The sequence below is a fragment of the Pimephales promelas genome, chromosome 12 (genome assembly GCF_988280905.1).
Source record: "Pimephales promelas chromosome 12, fPimPro1.hap1.1, whole genome shotgun sequence".
Taxonomy (NCBI): Eukaryota; Metazoa; Chordata; class Actinopteri; order Cypriniformes; family Leuciscidae; genus Pimephales; species Pimephales promelas.
This window is the reverse complement of record NC_142780.1, coordinates 11496248-11513610: the sequence shown is the minus strand read 5'-3', so window position 1 is coordinate 11513610 and position 17363 is coordinate 11496248. Positions and strand designations below refer to the sequence as shown.

General features: G+C 35.9%; 1 protein-coding gene across 9 annotated transcripts in view; it reads right to left on the bottom strand.

Annotated features, from left to right (window-relative positions):
• Positions 1-17363, bottom strand: part of cobl (cordon-bleu WH2 repeat protein) — a 121014-nt gene that overhangs the window by 81061 nt on the left and 22590 nt on the right. For 6 of the 9 annotated variants that reach the window (XM_089117488.1, XM_089117487.1, XM_089117494.1 and 3 more), the window contains exon 3: positions 6366-6560. In XM_089117488.1, coding sequence (XP_088973614.1) covers positions 6366-6560 — 195 coding nt within the window. Of the gene's footprint in view, positions 1-6365; positions 6561-12238; positions 12380-17363 lie in introns of those variants that run through there. The other 3 variants (XM_089117490.1, XM_089117491.1, XM_089117492.1) reach the window with 3 other exon arrangements.

Below are 17363 nucleotides of genomic sequence, written 5' to 3'. Positions count from 1 at the left end.
AAAGGCTTTGGGAAAAGTTCCACTCTCATCCGGGCTTTTTTTGGAATTGCACTCACACGCTAATCTGCCCTGTTTAGTAAATTAACTACTACAAAATGTTCATGTCTCTCTTGAACACAAAAGTAAAAAGTTTATATCTATTCCTTACAGTGACATTCATATTGACGAGAGCTGTAAAAAATTAGGGAAATAAATATAAATAAAAAATAAAATAAAAAATTATTGAATAAATAAATAACCTACTCATAAAAGTAGTTCATAGCAATTTTCTGGTATAGTCCAAGTCTTCTATGTATACAAAAAGATCATTATTCACTCTCAAAACTAGGGCTGTGCAAAAGTTAATTGCGATTAATCGCATCCAAAATAAAAGTCTGTGTTTACATAATATATTTGTGTGTGCTGTATTTAATTATTTTCTATATATGTAAATACCTATGCATGCAGGTATATATTTAACCACTTAACTGTCACCGTCCCACAGGTGGGACGTTTGCCACTATATTTTTAAAACAATAATATCTTAGTAAATACCTTAAATAATATTGACAAACTATATATCATTTGAAAGCTTACAATCTCTAGTTTCCATATTTGGTGACTGATTTTCAAAATATATTACAGAGGAGCCATAATTTATCAATATAAAACAAGAATATTTTCATACTCATAAGGCGTGTTCAGACCTTTATTTTAAAATAGCAGTAAACATGAAAAATCATGAAAAAATGGTAGATACCTCAGTTTGTTTTCATGCCAAAAGTTCAAAAGATAGAATCCATTCAATTATTTTGGAAAAAAATGTCTGAAAAGTTTGAAATATCAAGAAAAAAATAATAAATTCACCATTTGTGACGTGTCAGCTAGCTATGACTTACATGTGTGTTCTTTGTATTTGTTTCTTAGAGGTTCAATTCATATCAAAATCTGCCAAACTTCCCATCCTACTTCTGAATAGGATCTCTACTGCAGAAATTGTATGAAAATTGTGAAAATAATGGTTCATATCACTCCAAACACGAATGGAAATGCAGGCGCCCTTATATGGGCAGTAATGGAGTCTGATTGTGCCCTAGTGAAAAAGTTTGGTACTGCGCTCAAACAAAATCTTACTGAAAGCTCATTTTTTGAGATATCAACCTAAAATTTGAAATACAACTTGTTCAGATTTTTGGCTTTGATCTTTCTGCCATTTTAGAGTAGCCCAGGTTTTGAAAATATATATTTTATGTAAAATATGAATAATTAATATTTTTACATTGTACATTTCCATAAACTCAAACTTCTATAACTTTTTTTCTGTTTCACTTTCTTAATTTATTTCACTTCTACAAAAATCTGCCAAATGTCTTCTTTAAAACAAGACCAATCATATGTCTATATTCCAAAGCATTCTTGAATTACAACCATTTAAGTTCGAAATGTGCATTTTCATGTCTATTCAAAAAAGGGGGGGTGACAGTTAACAGGTTAAGAATTATTTGCGCTTAAATTCTGTATATATTTATAAATACATAATCTATATTATATAAATATAAATATTTTATATATGAATAACACATTTTCTTAAATATATACATGCATATATATTTATATATACAAAATAATTATATACAGCACACACAAATATATTATGTAAACACAGACTTTTATTTTGGATGTGATTAATCGCAATTAATTTTTGCACAGCCCTACTCAAAACACAATTCAGGCACAATTTTGAGTTTTTCCTCAAATCAAATATGTAAAGCTTGATCACAAGACAAATGAAAACCAAATGACATTTGATGTTAATTGATGTGATCCACACTGAGCTATATCTAATGTACTGTAAGTTGCACAACATTACATTTCTGTGCTCTAAAACCCGCAACCACATTAGCAATCCTAAAAAAAAGTTTTTCGTCTTTAAGATGAAAAAGCAAATGTTATTGATACCCCTAATTATATAGCTTAATTTCTAATATTGTGATACCACAATTTGTTTGGTAATCTGACACACTTTTTAAATGAAACTTTCACTAACAATTTAGGACATTTTAGTCTTTCTCCATTCAAGCTGGAGCTGCGTAACTATAAAACAGCTGCTTGTAAGAGTTTTACCAATATGGCCACTGAGAAGACTGCCTTTTTAAACCATTAAACTACCTTTACTTTACATGCTCAAATTTGCACACAAAGTCCAATATGTTGCAATATAATGTTGCTCAGATTTGCTGAATGATTCATCTGACTATAAATGTCTATTCTTATGACACTAACTCATCAACTACACGGAAATGTTTTACCACATAGTAAACAATGACGCACCATCCTCCTTTCATTACTCCTTTTTTATTACTTTTGTTTATTATTCTAATAAAAATATTTCACAATGACTGATATTCAGTAGCAACGGAACAAGTAAACAATAAACATTCCAAAAGAAGCCACTTTCAAGTCTTTATGAAAATTTGATCCTTTCACATTCTCTCAAGCACAAGCACAAACCGTTTAAACGTTTGGGGTAAGTTAAGATTTTCTCTGTTTTTGAAAGAAGATCCTCCTTATGTTCACCAGCAGAATCTTCACAGCAGTTAGCCACAAAATACCCCAGAAGGCATTATTAACAGAGTTGTGGAAACCACTGTCTTTTATGAACACACCCTTTATATATATTTAAAAAAGCAAAATTTAAATCCTCCTATTTTATTGGTCTATTGCATTTACATTTACATTTATTCATTTAGCTGACGCTTTTATCCAAAATGACTTACAATTGTTACAGTATATATGTCAGAGGTTGCACACCTCTGAAGCAACTAGGGGTTAAGTGTCTTGCTCAGGGACACATTGGTGTCTCACAGTGGATTAGATATTGTTTTGTCTTTAAATAATCGATTTGCTATCAAATGCAAGCCATACTCTCAGTATGTTTAATTAAATCAAGGGTAAAATGTCCATAATGATACAGTCAAAGACAAGAGTGAGGGATTTACACACAAAGCACAGGTAGCCCTTACGAAATAGAAGTTTATTCAAGTGTGCCATTAGTATACTTCTTTTAAACTAAAAATAAGAAAGTATACTTTCAGTTTATTTTTCCTGTACTTCTCAAAAGTATATTATATGTACTTCTCAGAAATATACTTCAAATTACACTTAATTGTCCTTGACTTATACTGAGAGAAAAGCAAGTATATTTGTCCTGTTCTTGTACTCAATCTTTTGATCCAGAAATACTTGTTGAATACTTTTAAGTATTCAAAGTATACTTGTATAAGTATTACAGTAAAAGTAAACTAATAGTATACCCATAAATTCCCTTGCAGTACACATGAGATACATAATTATGAACTAGTTGTGCACTTACTGTTACACTTACAGTACACTTAAACTTATACTTTTATGTACTAAAAGTGGGCCAATTTAGTCCCAAGCGGTATTAAAATAGTACACTTACAAGTTTACTACTAGTACATAGTGACATTAGTATACTACTACACAATGTATACTTAAAAATATACTTGAACATTACATAAGTATACTACATAAAATGAACTTGAAATGTACTTCTGTTTCGTAAGGGAGTGAAAGTACAGCCAAGCGCAACAAAACTAAAACGAAGGATTGTTAACACAGGACGCTAACAGCACAACAGAATTGAATAAATGATAAATGATTGTATTGTATTTATTTATTTGTATTATTTTAAAATATGATAACCCTAATTGTTTAAATTTTTGGGCATTACATTAGCATACATTAGATTCTTTTCAATCCGCCGGCTGAATGAAAAGTTTCACTCTTTTCATTCGAGTTTTTTCGAGTTTCACTCTCTTACAGCAGGTTGCACTTATAGAACAGAAATATAGTGGTTAACCTGGTAACCCCTGTTTACAACCCAGCTGCACTTATAAGAAATGCAATACGTTTGCAGGTATAATACACATAAACATTGTCCTAATTTATTAAATGTATTTCATAACCAATCGTTTGGCATAAATGTCTGGTATGCATTAAATGTGAACTGCTCTGAATGGACAAGCCTGTAGAATGAGCAACAATGCAACGTTTTTACTTAGAAACATGCAGCGCTAACAAATAATCATCACCTTGTGAAGTTTAATATTCACATTAAGCCAGATCCCGATTCCTGATATTTAAAACCTCTCAATATTATAATTAAGACTTTTCTTGGATCATACTGTCAGGGTTCTGCCCTGGCAGCTTTGTCTATGTCTCTATGTTTGTTTTGTGCTTGAACTTGTGGTTTTGTTTGTGTTTGCCATGTGCTCCTTTTTTCCCGCCTCCTTGTTTACCTGTACCACACCCTCTTGTCTAGTTGAGTCCTCGATTGCCTGAGTGTCACCTGTACCTCATGTTCTCTGCTACCTTGTTTGAGTTCTCGTGTTCACCTGTTACTTGTCTAAGGGTGCTCACCTGCTCCTCTTGTTCTTACATTCCTCTATCCACAAGTTTCTGAGGGGCGCTCCAGGAAAAAATAAAGTGGGTGCAACTTCCGGTGAGGCGGCGGAAGTAGCATTCCAATGGTATTTAGTGTGTTATTTAGCGAAGAGGCTAGCTGTTTTTCGGAGATTTATTTTACTATTTAAAGACGCAAACCTTTATGAGAGATGTCGTTACGGAGCTCAGGGACAACATGTGCTGTTCGCGGTTGTATGTATAACCGGACTAAACTAATTCAGTGGCTTAAACGTGATTGTTTTGAACATAAGCTGAAAACGAAATCAGAGTGATCCTGCCAACGACTGTAGTTTCCATCACCTCCCAAAAGACGACGAATCTTCCTGTGTACATTTGTTTAAATTCTTAATATTCTATAAACTTTCTCAGCATGTGATTGACTGTTCGCTACTGATGTTACACCTAAACTCAGGATCAAAGCCTGAGTTGATAGAATACCACTGTTCACAAAATGTGTCAGTTAATGGATTCAAGTAGCACATTCATTTATAATTTTGAATAAACTCCAAAGCACAATGACTAAGTGTGTATTTTTATTTGAATTGTTTGTCAGCTCACACAATTGTCTGTCACCATGCCATAATGAGTATCGATTATTAATAATATTATTATAATACTCCCAACCAACTACTGCGGAGGTAAAGGTACTGTTATTTCACCCTTTTTAATTTTGTTGAAGTTGTGTTCCCACATCGTTAGCTAGTTTGGATCGCTATAACTTGAATGACTGTCGACTGTTGAATGAATGAGTGTCAAGCATGTCAAGTCGCTCTTTGTTTACTTCGAACCGGAAGACTCGCCCACTTTTAATGCAAGGCCTCAAGGAGCGTAGGAAACTTGTGGATATGTGTGCTCTTTCCCTCATGTGTTGCCAGATCGTTAGATGTTATACTACTGTGTACTTCATAGTTTGTTTCTTGTGACTAAGGTCTACAGTGTTTAATTTTTAGAAGTATTTTGTGCTTTGATTCTGCCATCTGTCCTGTCAGTCTTGTGTGCTGTGTCTCTAGTTCCAGTCCTGCTAGCAGAGTGCCCCTGGCTGCTTACACTCTTTGCTTTGGAGCAAGCCTGGTGCTGAACCTGAGATCCCTAAGTGCCTGCTGTACTTGGAAGTTCCTGTCTGGCAACTGCTAGTATCTTCAGATCTCATTACAACTCTCCAGCTACCAATCATCTTGCTAGCACAACTGCTGCTCGGCTAGTTACTACGGCTGTCACTGTGTCTCATCCCTGCCTATTATTTGGACTGTTCACCTCTCCCACCACATCCTGTCATCTGTCTACTGTCTGCCAATAAATCTGTTAACACTTGTTCTGCATTTGAGTCCTCCTTCATAGACCTGTGATACATTTAAGATATTTAGGACTTTATTATCTTTCAATTCCAGAGCTTTGTTTCACCAAGTAATTAAATGATATCAACAAAGTTCGGGAGGAGCTCATTCAGATAATGGACTAATTTAGCATCAGGAGGTATATATTCAGCAGACTATTACTCTCAGACTATGACTATGCAGACTATGCAGTGTGAATAATAACAGTGTTATAATTTTTCATCACTTTTTAATTTTTGTCCATTTATTCAGAAAATGTTTCAGCCAAAGTGACAGATGAACATCTTTGGTTCTTGTATCATGTTTATAAATATGTATTAAAATACATATTAAAAATTAAGTTAAAAATACAGTGTAAAAACCCATCTCATAATGTGTTGTTCCTTTCAATCAGCTGCACTCTGTCTTGCTGTTTTTAAAGGTCAATGTGTACAAAGTCAGTGTACACTTCCTATCCTAACTCTATATTGTCAACCGTACCACCATCAAGCTACCAAGTAATTCTAAAAATAAAATGTTTTGATTAAATGTTTAGGCTAAGGTTAGCGTAATGAACATATTCACCTGCCATCCACATTGACAGTGGTCTGGTACCCTGAAGGCAGACTGATATGGAGATCCACAGAGGGTTGAAGCATGTTTTCCTTGCTGTCTCCCCCTGAAGATCCTCCTCCGTCAGGAACTGCATTTCGGAAGATCCTGCGGGGGGCAGGCTGGGGAGGTCGAGGTGGAGGAGGGGCCTTGGCCTTCATTCTCCTCCTGTCGAATAAATTCAGAAGAACAATGAGTAAGGATTAGGTTTGATGATTAAGTGGTGCAAATATCAAGTTTTACAATGGCGGTTAATTCTAAGCTCAGACACTCCTAAATAACCAAAAATGGCCCAATTTGTATTGTATTAACAAAAAAAATGAAAGTGCTTGTGGAAAAACCAATAACCCAATAATCTAACCCCACCAAAAAAAAAAAAAATAGCAACAGCAACAGCAACTGTTTATGCATTTTTATGAGAAAGGTTATGGAGATACATATGCTGGAAAACATAACAGAGGGATGTTTTGCTATTTAATTAAATAAAGTGATGGAATAAGACCTGCTGTGTGTCAGTCAGTTTACCAACACCAGCAGGTTGGAATTAACAGGGTGTTGTGCAGGGCTCCTGCCAAGCTGCAATATTTGACACCTTGAAAGTGAGAATGTGTTGTATCATGACACTAGTTCTGGCATTCATTTGATTGCATTTTTGGTTAAGCGGCATATCAATTACCCAAACAAGAAAAAAAAAATCACTTAAAAGGTAGAGTAAGCGATTTTTGAAAAACGCAGTAGAAAGTGCATTGGATCTAGCACCACAACACACTTGTAGACAATCAGCAGTAGGGGGCGTGTCCACTCACAATGGGAGAGGAGAGTGATCTGAGCAAGAGGGAGATTTGAAGAAAAGAGAGGTGGCTAAAGGAGAAAGGCTCAGAATAGGGCTGAAACGATTCCTCGAGCTACTCGAGTTACTCGATTACAAAAATTCCTCGAGGCAAAAGATCTGCCTCGAAGCCTCGTTAAATTCCTATGACGCGCACTTTACGCACACGCAGGGATCTGATTGTTTCACACGGACCGTTATTCAGGAAGCACACCATGGCGCATGATACATTTGACTTCATAAATGGCAGAGAATGTCTAAAGTTTGGGATCATTATATGTTTATAAAGGGAGAGAACAAGATGCAATGTGTCTGCAAAGTATACCTGGCAGGGCTGCCAACTCTCACGCATTCAGCGACTTGCCCAATTCGATTTCTCACGGTCAAATGCCTGAAAGATGAGTTCGTCTATAGATCTACCTGTTGAGCCACTCGTGATCGACTAGTTTTACCGGCGCATATTAATTCGCAAGTTAAAATATCCTGTAATCTAGTGCGAGCGCGCATGCGAGATGTTGAGCTCCTAACTGCGGCTCGCGCACGACGGCAGAGGTAAGCGAGCGCGTGCACCCATGTCTCTCTCACGCGCCAGTCAGACCAATTGCGGCAATTCATCATATGCTTAAACTTTTATGTAGTTACGCAACAAAAATTTAAGCATACATTCACCGGGACGTGATGGAGGAACAAATATTGTGAGACACACAGGCACACACACCCTGATGTTTGTCTTGAGATTGTAGTTGAAAAAGTCTGATTCTTATTTATAATTGTTTTATTTCCATTTATTTATTTTTTTATAAATTGTACACATTTGTGTACCTGTTTGGGTTGATATTTTATATTAATTTATTTTTGTTTTCAGGTGGGTAATTTGCAGAAGGTGCAATCCTTTTTTTGTAATGTTGTATTAAGAAGACAAAACTAAGGCCAAAATGGGCTTTACTATTTAAGTTTGTATTCAAAGTTGTACATGTTATGGGCTACATGTAACCGGTTTTACAGTAAATTGTTTTAACTGTATTGTTATATAATTGTTGGCACTGGCACTTATAAACACTAAATGGGTAAAAATTGCAATAATTAGTTGTGGAGCCAAATGTTGCAGTTGGAATAAATACCTGTATTTTTTTTAAGGAAATAAAAGCCAAACACTTTATCATTTCCGTAATACATTATTTGTTTTGGTTGCTTAAAAACACACAAACAAATTATCCGATTACTCGATTAATCGATCGATTAAGTGCTAGATTAATCGATTACAAAAAGAATCGATAGCTGCAGCCCTAGCTCAGAAGAATATCACTGGAAAAAGAAGGGGATATGATCAGGCAAGAGCTTTAGGACCCGTGTTAATATTAGAAAAGCTTCCCAGCGCTGGATTGTTATTTTACTTCGATTCTGCTATGATAAAAGCTCTATATTGTCATACCATGACAATATAGAGCACTTGCATTGACTCTTGCATTGAGAGTTTGTGCATTTTGGGGGCGGAGCAATGAAGGAAGGGCTGTGTTTATTTGGGTCGATTTCAAATATCAACAGTGTTTAATTCAACTATAATTTTGAAAAATCACACGCTGCACCTTTTACTGCCAAAATACTGCTAAAGCAGATTGAACAAGTGGTAAATGGTACTGATATATCAATAAATCAACAGAAAAAAATCTATAACTCTGTACTTGAAAGAGAAAGCATTAAAATGCATTTATAATATTATAATAAAAATATAATATCTATAATAATGCCCAATAATAAATTAGTTCATATAGTTAAAGGGTTAAGTTTCTGTTAATGTTAAGTTTGTGTTTATGTTCGCTGATCAATGTTTATATGTGAATAAAAGTTGGAATTCAATCATACAAAGCGATCTAGAAAATTTTGACTAAAATGCTCAATTCCTATATGGATTAGTTTTACCAACTCTATGAACTTTTTTGAGGTGTCAAAGTGGTAGTTGCGTGGACTGTCAATAGAGGAACAGAAATCTCTCAGATTCCATGTCAAATATCTTTTATTTGTTTTGAAGATGAACAAAACTCTTCGGGGTAGGGACAACATAGGGTGAGTACTTGTCTTGAAATTTTCATCTTTGGGTGAAATAAAGGTGTGTTCCAATTCACACACTTATGCACAATTCGATGATGCTTTTGACTAGTGCTAGTAATGTGTAAAGTGTAAAAAAAACACTTCAAATACTTGGATGATGCACTAAATTAGTGGAAAAAAACAAAGTGTGGAACGTTGGACAAACGTTGGACACTTCATGCACTCTACTGTCACAGCAACAGACTCTGTTGTAGGTTGATGAATGACAAAATAACCTTCTAAATTCATACACTGCACAGATGAGTGCATAGCCCATAACTGTATAGTGTATAAGTGCATAATGTATAGTGTGTCATTTGGGACTCATCTTAATCCTTTAATGTATCTTACATTAGTTAATTTATCTCATATAGCGTTGTCATTTGATCTCTGTGTCCATGTGAACATTCAAAAGATGCGCTACTTTCCCAATGCATAAGAAACTATTTCTGTTTCAATTGTATGAGGGTTAGGATTTTCTCTGAATATTGTCTAGTTTGTGTAGTGTTTCAATTTTCAGCCACTCTGTTCTCTAATGGTTGATATTTGCCATTAAAAAATAAACAGTACAATGGTTGACCACCTGTTTGGAAATATACATACAGTAAATGTCTAAGCATTTGATCAAATAAGCACAGGATCAATGTTTCAAATGGTTTGGCAGTAAAAAGAGACTACTTCTCAAGAACATGCCCAAATTACATGTAAGATCATGAAGTACTTGTTGTCTTGATGTACAACATGACATCATGACTTTTGCGTAAACATATACGCCACTTTCGAGTCAGGTGGCGTGTTATCTCTACGCATTTTGATCTATCCGCGAGTATCCGCGTGTATGCGTATGTCTACGCCATTAACGTCCGCGTCATTCCGCGTGTCCGTACACGCAGTCAAATCTCCAGTCATAAATGCCATTAACCCCAGTGACGGTTAAGTTTAGGGATGGGGTTGAGGTAAGTCATATCTTTTTTTTTACCTAGGATGGTAAGGGAACAGTCATAAATGCCATTAACCCTAGTGACGGTTAGGTTTAGGGACGGGGTTGAGGTAAGTCATATATTTATATAACGTTAAGTCAACGGCGTTCATAAAAACGCTGAAAGGCGATTATGCGTCTTGATATAACGCCAAAAATGGAAATACGAATTGGCGTGTCATACACACGCTACTTCATGAGATCAGTCTGTGATGTAATAATAAACAAGGTAATGTACATTTAAGGAAATATAATCAGTGTTTTGATTATGGTTATAGCGCTTAAGTCGTCATTTTGATAATATGTTATGTGATGTCATATTACAGTAATAAAACATAATATCTTTTTTTTTAAACCCAAGATAACTCATGATAGCTTTAACTGATAAGACTGAAATCCTCCTTTCCATCATAACACAACATTAAAAAAAATCTACCTGCTGACATTACATAATAGGGGTGTAACAATATTACGTGTCACAATGTATCGCAATACAAAAATGCATCAATATGTTGTGGATAGTGACAATATGTATTGTGTATAATTCACCCAAAATAAGTTTTAGTGTCAGTACTACATTAAACTACTATATATATATAATGTTGAATATAATGTATAATAATGCAATGGGGGATATTTGTGGGTCCTGATAATGCCAAATGTCTTATGTTACCAGTAAACATTTTAAATCGAGCCAGTGACAGAGTGCCAGCATGTTTGTCTAAAATAATTCTGTATTTTCAGCTTCAAGATCATCAATATTTTATTTTATTATTTAATAACATTTTTATTCTGGTGTCTTTAATGTCTTGTGCATTGGGTTATCAGCAACAATTCTAAGCCTATTCATTTCCACCCCTAATGTAAAACCACATGTAGCATTTTAATCAGAGTACATTTTTTGTTAACCTTTTACAATATGTCTTGGAATCTCGTAAGTTAAGTATCATCAGGATATGTATTGAATCGTGACATGACACTATCGTTACACCCCTTTTACATAATAAAGTAGAGGAGAAGACAGGCAACACACTCTAAGAGGAATACCTTTAAATAATCATCCACTATGTACTCAGAAATCTATAAATACAGATAAATATTTGCTACACAAATTCCATAGTCACTCAAAAACTACTCTCAGTAATGATTAAGTCATTAAACATCACATTTGGGGGTAAAAAAAAAAGAATAAACTGAATGGAAAATATTTTAAGTTATAATACTCTCTAAAGAAATCATTTAAAATTATTCAGAATTCATAGGGTTTTCTCCAAATGATCAAAACCAAAACACCTTTGGTCTAAAAGCCCAGATGGGCGTTGTTTAGTAGAGGACTCAGACGTTTACAGAGGTTATTATTGTCATAGTAATACATTTATAAACAGAGGTCAAATAAGACTTTTACCAATATAGAGATTTACACAGTAGTTTGTCAAGAATAAATAAAGACTAGGCCTATTTTATAAAAAAATGAAAATAAATATTATTTTACTTATTATTATTTTTAAAAAACATAAATGATACACCAGTGCTCCACCACATTTTAACAGGATAACAATATATTCAGTACTGTAAAAAAATAGTTGACATATTATAATGTAATGTATTGAAGCGAACTAACCAACTCTATTTGCTCTATTACACTGCAACTAAGCGACTAAGCAACACAACACACAATGTAAGCACATACGGTAAAATACAACTATATATCTTGTCCTCTGTCATGACCTTAAAGTGGGAAAATGGTAAACCATTAACACACTTTGAAGTAAAAAGAATTCATACTTCAGGTCATACTTCATAGGTCCTAAACATCATATCACAAAACCTCTCTCACTTTCAATGGCACATCGACAGCCAAATATACTGATAACTGATAAGCGCTCTTTTCAGTTCAGCTAATTCTCTTTCAGCAGTGCAAATATTAGCAGTAGATAAAAAACATCCTACTACTGTAAAAGCAGCTGTGATCCAGGAAGCAGTATGAATCCAGAAAGCTCACAGGAGACTAGCTACTGGAACATGGAGCGTCTACGGACCTGGAAGAAACTTCTGGCCAGCTGAGAGGTGCAGTGCATGTGTGACTGACAAAAACTTGAACCTCGACTCCTCGAGCACATCCAGTTAATGATTTATAAAAGACTTGTGCCAAAATGCCTGCTATCAACACGTTGTTGTGTCATTCACTGATTATGCAATGAACACTGCCCTCTGCCCCGGAACAGTCAATGGAATGACCAACTACTCCAAAACAGACCAAATGAATGTTAAAACAATGATTTCAATGAGACACAATGCAGGAAGTATCCAGATAATTAGGTCTGAATTTGAGTAATTAAAGAGCACCTATCATGGATTTTTGAAAATGACTCTTCATATAGTGTGGAATATAACTCTAAGGGAATGAAAACATCCTGCGAAGATTTATATCTGAAAGTGCACCGTATATAAAGTTATTGTCTTTCAAAAGTGAGAGTCGACTCTGAGTATAGACGAATCCGGCGAAACTACCGGAAGTAAGCGGGGCGCCATTACTGAGCTGTTGCTGGGTAGCGTTGCGCCATTGCCTCCTATTGTTTTAGTTGCAACTTGCGTCCACTGGAATAAACAGCCCGCGATTTACGACTGTCACTAACGTTACAACGTTACCTCTTGTATAATGTCGAGTGGGTAAACAGTTTCCGTTATAAATTGTTTCAATGTGGCAGTAAAATTTCAATTTTGAAAAGAAAACATTGTGAATTCCCCGGGTCGACTGCCCCTGTCTGGTGCCGTACGGTTTACACAGATTTCCTGGGCGAGTACAAGACGCGAACATTCGCGTATAATAACAATTATTTAATGACATAAGTAAAACAATATAATAAATATGTGATATAGTGATCAGCAAAATCTCCTCTCTTGCTATTTTTTCTATTCAATTAACATGCTATGGTCATTAAATGGCTTTCCTGAGCTAAATGTAAAGTTATGTGACATAATTGTTCTCCTGCTGTTATATTGACCTCTTTCCATGGTTTAAAAACACTAATTGGTCGATATTATGTTTAATTTCTAGCTCTAACGTTACCTTACCCTTGCCCGTTGCAATGTGAAAATGAGATAAATAATGGACACAAATGAAAAACATGAATTTGTTTATTTGATTTCATTCATTTATTTATTGTTGCCAAATGGACAGATCTTTTTTTATAGTTTCCTCGTTAGCAAACGTTAGCCTAGCTAGCTTGCCAACTTGCCAAGCTATTTTCATAAATAATCTGTAAGATCGTTTGTACCTTCATCTGTGACTGGAGGCCACTGTCTAACATCATCAACCCAACAAGTCATTCTGCCTGGCTGTAGCTGTCATCGAGGGCGCGTTCGCGTTATCACCGAGGTTTGTTTACATACCGGTGCATATGTCTATGCCGGTGTAACAGCTCAGTAATGGCGTCGCCACAAGATGGCAGCCTACACAGAACGCTCGTCGGATTCGTCTATATGAAATGAATGGTTTTTTGAAACGAGTCATTAGCTGGTACATCGTGACGTAGAGAGGTCATTGGCCACTCCCAACAACTGCGCGCGCAGACGGAAGTGTAAACTTGAAGTGACGTCTAGAACACATTCAAATACTTCAGCTGAATCGCATTCAATCGCAATCGCATCGCTGAATGTCGAGAAGACGCTGTGTTCTACATTGCAAAGACAGTTCAGCCACTTGTTTCCATTGTCCAGGGACGAGCATGTGAAGAATCAGTGGTCAGAGTTCATATTTGCAATGAGTAATCTTTGCAATCCAGTGTATATGGATCAGGTTCGTCTTCCTCCGAATCACAATCTGTAAGTAATATTAATTATGTTTGCTGTTATGTTTTCTGTAGCACGTACAATATAGTTATATTGTGTTGTGTGTGTTGTGTACACTCCGTGCAGCTTCTAAGCGGGGTAAAGTTACTGTAGTTTTGTTTTTGATATTCACCAGACATTCATTGAAAAATGGCAATTACCTCCTAAACGACTTAGCCAAATATGACTTCGCTCTATAATAAGCACTGCCCCTCAAAAGCCGCCGCAATGTGAGTTTCGCCGGGAAAGCTCGCTCTTGACGGAGACGCGAGTAAGGGACCGTGTCGAAAGTGACGGGAATATGACGGCATACATCGTGAACAATGTTTCTATTTGCAGTTTGTCAACATATAACATGAGACGTCGTCTTTTTGTCTAATAACTGTACCTAACATTAGTCGTTCGCGGTCAAAACACTGGTATAAACACAGTTTGATGTCGCGCTTTTCAATGCCCAGAGCCTGTTAAACTTGAGCCAACCAACCCCGTGATGTCACCTGCACAATGGCGGTGCCCTGGTGGCGAAAGATATAAAGTTTTTTTCTTTTTTTCTTCTAAATGTTTACATTTGTCATGTTTCTTATATAATTGTTGATTATATTGGAAATCCATCTTGTAAATCATGTAAACTTGATTCACTGCTTCATTTCCCCTTTAAGGGATGTAGAATAAGGCCATGCAGAATAAGGCATTAATATGTGCTTTATAAGTAATAAACAGCCAATATCATAGTAATATGCATGCTAATAATAACCAACCAAATAGTAAATTGTGAGAATTGGACACTAAAATGTTACGGAAATTTATATCGGATTAGCAGAAACATTACGAATGAAACTTGCTAGACAGTTGAACAGTTGCTAGCTATATCAACATCCTACGAAGAGAATAATAGTTCTTCAAATTATAAGTCATGCTCAGTAGTTATGCTCAAGAAAGGACATGTAGCAAAACTTTGGCTCCTATCGGGATAGTGCTCTTATGTGCGTGTGTTATGTCGGATGTGTGTACTAAGTGTGGAAGAACACACCTCCGGCGCTGACAGGAAAAGGAGGTTTTGAAAGTGTGGTTTTGTACAGAGCTCAGTCACTGCTCAGCACACCTTGTCCAACAAAGAGCCCTTTAGGCATGAGCCAGCTTCCCTGGGAGAGCAGGAAACTCTCAGCTTCTCAGCTGGCAGCTCCAAACACACAGCCTTCACTGTGACTGGGTTACTAATGGGTTGACTTTGTCCTTTAGAGATGAATTATCTTTCACTGCATTGACGGCTACATTTTCACTCTATAACTTGCTCCTTCAACTACTTTTGCCGTATATGGTATTTATTGTGTGCACAGTATGCAAATTTCAAGTATAGCATAGTGTTGTCACGATACTGAAATTTGTAACTTCGATATTAAATAACATTTTCAATACCACAGAGAAAACCGCTTTAATTCAAACAACGACAAACCCGGCACTGCACTTTCTCTTGCCTGTAGCAAGACACCTGTCAAGTTTGAAATCCATCAGACTAACGGTTTGAGAATTGAGATTTATTCGATTGACAGACACACAGGCGTTCCTGTAATTTATAGATAGATTTGAAACTAACTACTGACAACTAACTACTAAGTAAACAGTGTAGCTGACTTAATGTTTATTTTTAAACCACACCGCTATCCAGTCAGAATGCTTATTTTTAAACCACAACCCTCTCAAATGTCAGAATGTTTATTTTTAAACCACAACCCTCTAATGTCAGAATGTTTATTTTTAAACCACAACATAAATGTGTGCTTCTTTTACTGATATATTTAACAATATCTTTTTACTAGTGCCCGTTGCAAGACAGAATCAGACAGCAATAGCCTGAATTTAAGACCCAACAACTAATAAATTCATACAACAATTGAGTTGCTTATAATTTGTAAGTGTAAGCTAGCGGGAGAGACAGCCCTCAGCAACGGGAAGGGGGAGGGTCGCCTCCATGCCAATGGCTCCGCCCACAACCCAGAGGCGAATTACTAATGAGCTACTGCCGCTCTGCTGAAGTGAAGTCCCAGAAAAAGGCACAGGTTTTGTGAATTTTGCTAAAAATGGCATAATCATAATTTAAAGACCACTGGGAATGTTTAAAAATAGCTAAAAAATATGATGGGAGGGGGACTTTAAGACATAAAAGGCACGTGTGTGGCAACCTGCAACCTACAACACAGGCAACCTGTAATATGCCTGTGTTTAAAAAGAATATTGCAGGGTTTTTTTATTATTAATATATAACCTTGTATGAAAATACCATACGAAAAGTTAAAATTAACTTTTAAAAATTAAAATTGTTTTGCAAGACATAAGGGTACACATTTTGTAGAAACCGTGACAGATTCCTTGACCGTGTTGAAAAAACTCTTTTACATATCATCAGCTAACGTGGATATATCTATAAGATAACACTCGTCTCTCATGAAGACACCTGCCCTGTTCTCCTCACAGCACAACTCAATTTGTATCCTATCCTCCTATCGTTGTTTTGTCTAATCCTGGCCTGTCCCTGCTCTCCCGTCCTGAGGTTTTCAGATGCGGCAGTGGAAGTAACATTTGTCTCACAGAAACGACTCCAGCAGCCTTAATAGCGTTTTATAAGTATATATTTATATTTAAATATAGTTCCTAAATAATTCTTATATACATTGACTAATTTGCCCTTTAATTGCACCCGCAATTTAGCAACAGTAGAGACTGGATTTTACAGCAATCACCAGTCGTGCTGGTCCTGTCGTTAAGTTTTAGGGAGAAATTACAGTGCACCAGTCGCTATGAAGGGAAGGAAGTTGAGCTAGTCAGAATGTGGCTATAGTTTTTAATGGTTTTACCTCAAATATATTCTTTTAATAATTTTTGGAAGTCGAAATCTAAAATAAAATTAGACTAATATTGCAGATCTAAAGTGTAACCATATAGGCTACGTTTGAATGTTTCAAATGTTTCTAACCTGCCTATTTCTGTTGTCACACCAGCATGATTAACAGATCAGTTAGAATGAAGGACTAGCCTACATGGCCCAAATCAGGGCCTAAACAAACTCCCACCTCAACACCCATGCTGTCTCTATTAGACTCATTCTGCTCCAGTTAACACAATCATCTGCAGGGAAAACAATATCCAGCTTTTACTAGCAAATGAATCTAATAAAATTTGAAATTATTATTTGTATTAATGAGCGATTAAGCGGTTTATTATTTATTTGATTAATCAAAACTGCCAC